This window comes from Oncorhynchus mykiss, chromosome 4 (assembly GCF_013265735.2).
Source record: "Oncorhynchus mykiss isolate Arlee chromosome 4, USDA_OmykA_1.1, whole genome shotgun sequence".
Classification (NCBI taxonomy): domain Eukaryota; kingdom Metazoa; phylum Chordata; class Actinopteri; order Salmoniformes; family Salmonidae; genus Oncorhynchus; species Oncorhynchus mykiss.
The window spans coordinates 35,790,375-35,801,243 of NC_048568.1; the positions used below are offsets into that span (position 1 = coordinate 35,790,375).

The 10,869-nt window shown below is 40.2% G+C and overlaps 1 protein-coding gene across 4 annotated transcripts in view; it reads right to left on the reverse strand.

The window, feature by feature from the left end:
• The window catches only part of LOC110522557 (RNA-binding protein 25), a 28,224-nt gene extending 18,319 nt beyond the window's left edge, over positions 1-9,905 (reverse strand). For 2 of the 4 annotated variants that reach the window (XM_036976185.1, XM_036976184.1), the window contains exons 1-4: positions 9,738-9,904; positions 6,926-7,001; positions 4,358-4,560; positions 2,254-2,311 (exon numbers count right to left, since the gene is read on the reverse strand). In XM_036976185.1, coding sequence (XP_036832080.1) covers positions 2,254-2,311; positions 4,358-4,560; positions 6,926-7,001 — 337 coding nt within the window. In that variant the 5' untranslated portion in view covers positions 9,738-9,904. Of the gene's footprint in view, positions 1-2,238; positions 2,312-4,357; positions 4,561-6,925; positions 7,002-9,737 lie in introns of all 4 variants that reach the window. The other 2 variants (XM_036976183.1, XM_036976182.1) reach the window with 2 other exon arrangements.
• Between the last annotated feature and the right edge of the window lie 964 nt (positions 9,906-10,869).

The following is a 10,869-nucleotide window of genomic DNA, read 5'->3' on the forward strand; positions in this document are numbered from 1 at the left end:
GGCACAGTGTTTATCACACAACAGCGTGGATTCACCACCAGGGATCAGTGACGGCAGTGTAGTTGGCAGGGCCTACCCTGTATAAATTAAAAAATAACAAATGAAAAACAAAAATAAATTGTCAATCGTTTGGTCATCTTTTCTGCAAGATAAAATTGATTTCTGAACTAGTACTTACTTCCCAAATTGGCAGCCTTGCTGTGTACATTTCCCCCGCCCTTCAAACTCAATGCAAGGCATTGACAGGACTCGTGCATGCATGTTTCTACCATACATACTGAAAGGCAGGCCGAGAGCTTTGCTGCTTTTCATGTGTCAGTATGTCCCATTCATTTTCATTGCAAAAAAAAAAAGGTAATGGGATAGTCGGGGCTCGCTCCTGCCTGCGGACGTCACATGACAACTGCCAAAGGCAGTGACATTCAATTTACTGTCAGCTATAATAATCTGATCAGGACAGCTAACGTATTGCATCTGAAACAGTGTTCAACGTTGGATTTTCTAGTGAAATGGGGTGATAAGGGATGGAAGACTAACACCTGAGCTGAGGGAACTGCATCAAAAGGGACAGAAAATAACATGAGTGGAATCAACAGAAAGACTGGCTCTGTGGCTGTGGCTGCAGACGACTCTACTGCTTCCAAATGCCTGCTGTTCTCCACCAGCGACAGCCTGTTTCTGGTGGAGAACAGAGCCACTTACTGCGATTTGCATATAGCACTCAACAAGCATGGGAAATCTACGTCTCACATCCAAAGCCAGATAGCTCTTAAGACATTAGGCAGCTCACGGATAGATCTGACATTGATTGAACATGAATATGCACAATGCAAAGTTAAAGAGAACCAGGTTTTGAAAGACCTAGCTAATTAATGCTACATCATGCTACCTAGGTAAACAGGAGTTGGCATTTCGTGGCAACGACAAGTGTGCCAGCTCATCAAACAGGCCCAGGGACAACTATGTGGAACTATTACAGGCCTTTGCTGAAAAACATTTAACAGGTAGCAACCCATTTAAAGACTGCCATCATGTTTGCTTTTTGCTCATGACCCATGATGGTATTTTCAGTAAAACTGACGCGCTGTTCCGGGTTCTGCACAACAAAGTGATGGATGTGTGTGTGTCTGCCATACCCATATAAAAAACACAAAGAAAGAACGAACAGCAGTGGCAAGACGTTGATAGTTTCTATGAGCGATTTGACCATAAATGCAATGAACTGGGCCTGGCAGAAACTCGTAGTAAGCACCCGATCAGAGTAGAGGGCGAATCTACTTCATCATACTGGACAATATCAATGATCAGATGAGAGCCAGGTTTGACCACTTTGGTGAACTTCATTTCCTTGGCTTAGTGGACTACACTAAATAAAATGCTCATCAAAATACCGAAAGTACTTTGACTTCGTTAGACTTGCGGCTGATCATGTCAGAGTGTACAGTTCACAAATGATAGGAGACAAATCAACTGGACAGCTCCTTTTTGTTCCAGCATGACCTGACACAGAAGGTCCCCGAGGCGACAAAGTTACTGCAGCTGGTCCTCACTATATCAGCCACAATAGCAGAGGTCATTTTCTGCACTGAAACGTGTAAAGACATAGTCGAACCCGGACCGATCAAGGATGACTCTCATCCCTTGCCATCATCTCCTGTTAAAACTGACGGGCAACAGCGAGGAGATGGACGGACGGGCTGTTTACAAGTGTTTATTTAAGTAGCACCATCTACTATGATTACATGTCTGTTGTGTTAGTACACATCTCAGATCAGTAGTGCTGACTACTGGGCATGCTGGGTCGCTCTCTGCGGTTCTGAAAGTTGCCTGTTCGTGCAGGGCAGCCAGTTGCGTGGGGCACAAGCTATTAGGGCCTGTGAATGTTTCTAATGGTTGGCCACCTACCTGCTGCTGTTGGGTGGTTATCTTTGTACCGATAAACACCGTAGCAAAAATACGCTTGATGAGTGTGTGTGTGTGTGTGTGTGTGAGAGATGAGGACCGGGGTAATTAAAGAATAGCTTTGTCAGAGTCGTGTTCATTAAAATTCAAAAGAGTCTTTATCGGGCAAGTCCACTGTCACACCCTGTTTCAGTCGGTTTCCTTATAATTAGTAGTGCCTAATGAACAGGACCATGCTAAATAGTTGTTGCTTCAGATTGAGAAAGCATGCCGAGGAGGGGGGGGGGGGGTGACATTGGACTTACATGGTGGTAGAATATTTCACAAATGTTGTACCTGTTCTGTTTTTACCTTGAAGTTTTCCAGAGGCTCCTTGGACTCTCTTCCAGCTTAGGACCAGGCCACATTTCTGAAAAGGGAAACATTTCTTCATGACATGGACCCACTAAAGAAGATGGTTTACATTTATAATCATAGAGTATCAGGTGCAGTGGTGTAAAGTACTTAAGTAGTACTTTAAAGTATTTTTACTTAAGTAGTTTTTGGGGGTATCTGTACTTTACTATGAATATTTTCCCCAACTTTTGTTTTCTTTAGGAATGTAGTAAAATAATTTACTTTTTACTTCATATATTTTCCATGACACCCGAAAGTACTCGTTACATTTTGACAGGAAAATGGTCCAATTCACACACTTATCAGGAGAACATCCCTGGTCATCCCTACTGCCTCTGATCTGGCTGACTCATTAAAACACAAATGCTTGGTTTTGTAAATTATGTCTGAGTGTTGGAGTGTACCCCTGGCTATCTGTCAACAAAAAATACAAGACAATTGTGCCATCTGGTTTGCTTAAAATAAGAAATTAGAAACTGATTAATACTTTTGATACTTAAGTATATTTGAGAAATTCCATTTACTTTCAATACTTAAGTATATCTAAATACTTAAGACTTTTACACAAGTAGGATTTTACTGGGTGACTTTTACTTGAGTCATTTTCTATTAAAGAGATCTTTACTTTTACTCAAGTTTGACAATTTAGTACTTTTTCCACCACTGATCAGGTGAAAACCAGAAAAAAAATTGAAATAAAATATTTGGCCAAAAGATAAACATCTTTTACAAATCAGTTGAACCCCAAAGGCTAACTGAACCTTCATACACATACCGAAAACAGAAGAAACCCTCTCAAAACAACTGTCCTGATTTGAGAGCTGTATTGTACTAATATGATGTGTGACTAAAGACATTACCCGGATCCGGATACCCATAACAGCGTCCTAAATAATAGGCTGTCGAGTATAACTGTATTTTTTAAATAACGTTTTATAGTATGTGACATTTTGAAAATTTAGTATTCTTTAAATGCACAGGTGTCATACTAATTTCAGGCTTTTCATATAGTATGAATGAACTAAACTTTTGGGGAATTTCTCACTCACAGTGCATTCAAACTGAATAAAAGGACAGCTGAGATTTGATATTTATTTGAAAGTAAATATCTACATATATATAATATTTAAAAAATAAACTAATTGAAGATACAGAAAGAGTTTCCTGCAGTTCTGTCCTTAATCTTTGAAAACAGATTTTTATTTACAGCCTGCAGTGCCTTTACTTTAGCTAACATTAGCTATGCGCTTTAGCAGGACTTGAAGTTAGCTGGATACCTGAAAATCTTGCTGTTGTTGAATGACAACTTCATATTTAACCTAGCTAGACAGTTAGACTATCCTTTCCGGGTTAAAAAAAACTGAGTGTGCAAAACATTATTAAGGACCCCTGTTCGTTCCATGAGAGGCTAACCGTCCATGCCCTGACAATTTGAGGCTTCTAAACGCACTTTAAAAAAAAAAAACTTGTTATAGATTCTATTTTTGGACACAGAAAACTTTATGGAAATCAAATGTTTCTTCGATGAGAAAATGTGCAGAAAGGTGAACAAAATCCATCTGGGTCCATCTTTTCCCACTGGGCTTTCACATCTCCATATTTGGTAGTGAGTGGAAACGCCAACCGGATGCTTCACATTTACACATCTGGTGAAATATCTGGCTCATTGTTCTATCTGTGGTAGTATGCCAAGGCCGTGGCATACTGAATATTTCTTACTAAACATTGTCATAAATAGTATGCGACGATGAGTACATAGTATAACGTATGTTTTATTTTACCTTTATTTAACCAGGCAAGTCAGTTAAGAACAAATTCTTATTTTCAATGACGGCCTAGTGGGTTAACTGCCTGTTCAGGGGCAGAACGACAGATTTGTACCTTGTCAGCTCGGGGGTTTGAACTTGCAACCTTCCGGTTACTAGCCCAACGCTCTAACCACTAGGCTACCCTGCCGCCCCGTAGTGCGCTAGTTTGGTTATTGGGACATGATCACCGTCCATAGCCTAAATAAAAGGTTGCTGTCTCTTTCCAATATGACTACATGCAAGTTCCTCACCGCCAGCAACTTTCGAATCAGCATGTCCGAGGCCTTCTCCGAGATGTTTCCTACAAACACTGTGGTGGTGGGGCCGTTGTTCTCGTCCAGGGGAGCTTCCTTCCTGGGGGCCGCGGGCTTACTGACAACGGGCATGGAGGTGGGTACCAGGACTGTGGGGTTCTGGGTCATGATGCCCATGTGGACTGGTATCATTGGGGTACCTAGAAAAGTGATAAACCAGATTAATGTATACAAAATATATTTGGATTAAAGGAAAATTCAAATCAAAAAGTGATCTGTAGGTATTAGTCCGCTGTTGATACACTCCTGAAATGTTTTGCATGTCAGCAATCAAGTTATATAACCAAGATATATAACTTTCAAAATACAGGAAGTGTCACAGTATTGCTGCATTTGTAACCAAGTGGGAAGTGGGAATTTACCACCACAGAGTTAGATAGAGAACTATAGATGGATAAAACCTGTTTTGGCATGGGCATGGTCAAAGGGCTTCATCATTTTAAGGTAGTCAACTGGGTGGGACTTCCTATGGGTGAAGGAAGGATCACATGATTCTATCCGGGTCATCAAGCCAATGAATTACAGTGCCTTCAGAAAGTATTCACACCACTTCACCTTTTACACATTTTGTTGTGTTACAAAGTTGAATTGAAATGGATTTTACATGTTTTTTTTTGTCCATGATATACACACAAAACGGTAATGTCAAAGTGGAAGAAAAATTCTAACATTTGTAAACAACTCGTGAAAAATGCAATGCTAAAATACAATCCCCTGAGTCAATACATGTTACAATCACCCTTGGCTGTGATTACAGTTGTGAGTCTTTCTGGGTAAGCCTCTAAGAGCTTTCCACACCTGGATTGTGCAACATTTGCCCATCATTCTTTTCAAAATTCTTCAAGCTCTGTCAAATTGGTTGTTGATCATTGCTAGACAACCATTTTCAGGTCTTGCCACATATTTTCAAGCAGATTTAGGTCAAAACTAAGATTTAGGTCAACTCGGGAACATTCACTGTTTTTGTGGTAAGCAACTCCAGTGTAGATTTAGCCTTTAGGTTTTTGTCCTGCTGAAAGGTGAATTCATCTCCCAGTGTCTGGTGGAAATCAGACTGAATCAGGTTTCCTCTAAGATTTTTCCTATACTTAACTACATTCTGTTTTTATCCTGAAAAACTCCCCATTCCGTAACAATTACAAGCACACCCATAACTTGATGCAACCACCACTATGCTTGAAAATATGGAAAGTGGTACTCAGTAATGTGTTGTATTGGATTTGCCCCAAACACAATACTTTGTATTCTGGACAAAAAGTGAACTGCTTTGCAGTATTACTTTAGTGCCTTGTGGCAAACGGGATGCATGTTTTAGAATATGTTTTACTCTGTACAGGCTTCCTTCTTTTCACTGTCAATTAGGTTAGTATTGTGGAGTAACTACAATGTTGTTGATCCATCCTCAGTTTTCTCCTATCACAGCCATTAACCTCCGTTTAAAGTCACCATTGGCCTCATGGTGAAATCCTTGAGCGGTTTCCTTCCGCTACGGCAACTGAGTTAGGAAGGACACCTGTATCTTTTGTAGTGACTCGGTGTATTGATACACCATCTAAAAGTGTAATTAATAACTTCACCATGCTCAAAAGGATATTCAATATCTGTTTTCTTTAGGTGCCCTTCTTTGCGAGGCATTGGAAAACCTCCCTGGTGTTTGTGGTTGAATCTGTGTTTGAAATTCACGGCTCAACTGAGGGACCTTAGACAATTGTATGTGTGGGGTACAGAGATGAGGTATCATTCAAAAATCATGTTAAACACACTTATTGCACACAGAGTGAGTCCATGCAACTTATTATGTGACTTGTTAAGCACACTCTCACTCCTGAACTTGTTAAGGCTTGTCACAACAAAGGGGTTGAATACTTATTGCCTTAAGACATTTCAGCTTTTCATTGAAATAATTAGTACACATTTTTCAAAACATAATTCCACTTTGACATTATGACCATTGTGTGCAGGCCAGCGACAAAATCTCAACTTAATCAATTTTAAATTCAGGCTGTAACACAACAAAATGTGGAGAAAGACAAGGGGTGTGAAAACTTTCTGAAGGCACTGAAAACCCCTGAGCAAACATTCCATAACTGTAGGTGGCAGTAAATCGCCATAAAAGGCTTGATACCCGTTCAAAACAACACACTCTATAGATGGCAGTAGGCAACCTTTCAGTTTGTTTGCCAACTCAGAAGTGGTAGAAGCAGAAAATGTACTACTTCAAAATGGAGATGGCTTCGATGGCGCTGGCCGTGCACTCAGACACCATACTGGGACATAGAGAACGATAGAGATATCATCGGTATATATGTTTACAACATACGACTGGGGAAAATCCATTTGAACGGCCCACCAACTGGTAATCACTAGTGGGAAACTCATCCATTATATTAATGCAGAGTATTATATATCCTTTACAAATCAGAGGCATGTTCACAATGTACTAACTAGCTGTATAATTTACATAGACAGGCCCATAGGTTAGGACCTCCGTCTGTGATGACTCACCTGAAGGAAAACCAGAGAACTGTGGAGGCGGGATTCCCGGTGGCAACAGGGGTCGGTTGAGATGAGGGAACGACATCTTGTGGAAATCACCCACATAAAACATTGGACCAAAGTATACAGTCAGAACGGTCATAAGAGAGCAGTGGACACAACAGTAAACAACTCTCCAGTCCAAACAGGATGACTGGAATAGCGAGTGATTTCAGGCCTAAATAAAAGCCTAATGAAGTTACTGATACCTAGTCTTCCTAGCACCATAAGATACCGTCATGAATTAACATGGATTGTCAACGGAGACACGTTTTTTCCCCCTACGGCATTGAACTGTCAACGCATTCACGTCACGCAGACAGTGTTTATGTATACATCACACGTCAGTTTATTATGAAATATCTCACCAACATGTATTCGAAGCTTTTTAAATATTTTTTTTAAATTCGAAGAGTAATCTAATCAATTGAATTTGTCAATTTAGCTAAAATAGGCCTATCACCCCTTTAAAAATATAGATTAGGCTGGACGGTTTGCAGCCTGCAACCATTACTGTGTAGATACTGTATAGGACTCTTTCTGAAATCAACATGGACACGAGGTGTATTGGAGCTCTATTCAGGTTCACAGATGTAATCACTGTCACCATGCTCCTTTGGCTAAATGCTATCAATTTCTGTGGGGGGTTTGATGTGTTACGGTTAAAACCATGGCTTGAATTGGGGGGGGTATGTGAGAATGTAACAATTGTTATAGAGAAGGGCAAAAAAAACACATAGGCTACCCCTTGCTCACTTATACACCGAGTATACAAAACATTAAGGTCCTCTGCCCATGACAGACTGACCAGGTGAATCCAGGTGAAAGTTATGATCCCTTATTGATGTCACTTGTTAGATCAGTGAAGATGAAGGGGAGGCGATGGCTTAAAAATCTCTCTTTCATCTTTGAGACATGGATTGTGTATGCGTGCCATTCAGAGGGTGAACGGGCAAGACAAAATATTGAAGTGCCTTTGAACGGGGTATTGTAGTAGGTACACCGCTTTGTGTCAAGAACTGCAACGCTGCTGGGTTTTTCACGCTCAACAGTTTCCCGTGTGTATCAAGAATGGTTCACCACCGAAAGGACATCCAGCCAACTTGACACAACTGTGGGAAGCATTGGAGTCAACGTGGGCCAGCATCCCTGTGGAACACTTGACACCTCATGGAGTCCATGCCCTGACAATTTGAGGCTGTTCTGAGGACAAAAAGGGGAGGGTGCAACTCAATATTAGGAAGGTGTATATAAAGCCATCTAGGCTATAACAATGATTAACTTTGCAATGCTTTCTGCAGTCACTAACCAATTGACTGTCTTGCTCAACATGAGTTCACGCCACGATAGACCTATAAAGCAAGTGTCATTATTCCACGGAAAATATGGTTGTTTTAAATGCCCCGGAATTGAGAAGATTAGTGGTCGCCTATGCCTATAACAAAATACCAAAAAGATAGAAGCAGTATGGGTCTATCCATAGACAAAACATCTTAACAGATGAACATTCTTTTTACTTTCAGGATGGGGGAAATGCAATCTATCTGGCTATTAATTTCAGTGCAGTTGCTTTCTTACGCATAACCTATAGGCTAAACGGAACCGAAAATATCCCCGCCTATTGTGATCACGTAATGACAAATCCTGAACATTTTGGCTTTATTGATCCTTGATTAAGCCTACAGAGTTGATACACAATGAAGGCCTAGATTGATCCTTGATTAAGCCTACAGATTTGATACACACGAAGGCCTAGATTTATCCTTGATTAAGCCTACAGATTTGATACACAATATCTTGAGATAAACTACAACTCCCTACTACTGATTTAACAGGCCAATACTCAGTTATTGCAGAAAACGTGGTAATCAACTACAATGACCATAATCCATTGCGTGCCTACTTGTCCAGTCTGTTTCTTTTACGCCTGTTATGCTAGGTTAGTGTGGGGCAGACACAGAGGAGAGAGATAGAAGTTGCTTGTCAAGGCATCACTACCTGAAAATACATAATCTAAGTGACTGATAGTTTTGACTGCTGAATGCCAACTATGCCTTATTGACTTATAACTACTAATGATTGTCAGACAGCAGCTCTATAGAGATGAGATGGCTTGGAATTAAATAATAAAGTCATCAAATAAAACTAATGTAATATGCACAACTGAAATATTTTATTAAAGTAACGTTAATGTTAATAAATTGTAGTTAAGTGAACCAGTAAGGGACAGTCATTGAACTTTAATTGTTTTATTATGTGTTGCTACAGCATTCAACCCACGTAATGTAGTGCATTTAATGTTTAATGATTTTTTTTAAACCAGTGAATATTGTTTTATAATCGAACCGAACTCAAAAAGCACTACTCGCTAAGCACTATTGGCTGTATAATGTCAGCTGACAACTATTCATATCTAAAATTCCAACCGTGTCGTGTGTGTGTGTGGTTGAAAAGCCAGGCCTGGTACTAGCCATCTGGCTAACTACATATGAAAGACAAAACACCTTCACGTTGGCATTGGTTATATTGTCGTTAGGGTCAGCTATAGCCAACCTACCCTAATTATTCTCGCTAGCTAGGCAAGTAATATTAGAGGGTTTTGCCCTCCACAACAGAACAAGTCTGACAAGGTTAGCTGCGGCTGTTGTAGTTAGCGGATACGCTGGCTAACTACCGGGAAACCATTCGCAATGTTTGAGTTAGGTAGCTAGCTAGCTACCTACCGTTGATAAAACTCAGACAATATGGTGAAAAAGTAACTACTGAATCAGATTTTACGTACCCCAACACGTCGGTTTATCGATTATTGAGGGCGACTCTTCACTTCTGTGTAGCTACCTCCGGTCAGATGCATCGAGGTATGGCTAGCTAACTGCGATACAGAAAAATCCGCAAAAAGGCAGCTCACGCAGCAGTCACTAGTTACCACAGCCACAAAGTATTAAACCCCGCCCATTTTTACAATGCATCTTCTTGTTCGGTGGAGTTTTTCGGAGATTGTTGTTCAACGTTATGGAGTTTTTATTTTATTTTTATTTTTACAATGTATCTTCTTAAAATGTGATTTTAGACCTAACCTTAACCACATTGTTAACCTTAAATTAAGACCAAAAAAGCAAATGTTTGTTTCCAACTTTGTGGCTGTGCTATCTAGTGGAAACAACAACAGAGATGTACATTTTTAGCAAAGGAATATTAGATTTGTCGATTCGGAAGCCATGTTTTCAACGTCCTGTTCACAGATATTTCACCGGATGAATACATTTGAAGCACCCTCTTGGCGTTTCCACTCACAAGCAAATGTGGTAGCGAGAGGAAGCCCAGTGGCCGGCATTGGGATAAAATTGAGCGAGATTAATTTTGGCCGACATTCGGACAATTTTCTCATCGATGAGAAACCATTTGATCTCAAAACATTTGATCTCAATACAGTTTTCTGTTCTCAAAACTATAATGTGTTATGAACAGAGTGAACTAGGTTTTGTAGACTTTGCCCTTTGCTCAACGTTTTTTTTTTTTTTTATCGCGTTGTTTAGGAGTGCAAAGGCGAATTTAGTTATTGCACGTCATGCTTAATTTGTTTACGGACAAGTGTTGGAGTAACTACTGGATGAGAAATGGTTTATGAGTCTTAATGACGGCTGGGGAACCAGGATTGACCCAGTAACTGGAAATGAATCTGCTCTGGATTTGACTTTGATCTCAAATTCAATGGCAGGTAGATGTAGTTGGGAGGTTTTGGAAGAATCTACAGTGGGTAGTGATCACGATCCTATCATGGGGGAGGAATAATCAGTAGGAGTTGAGTGAACAGGAGCTGTCTCAGGTAGATCTTAATTTAGATATAGAAACAGTAGCAATAGTAGGGACCTCAAGGCAGGTGATTCCTATGGGTACATGGGGGAGAAAGAGTA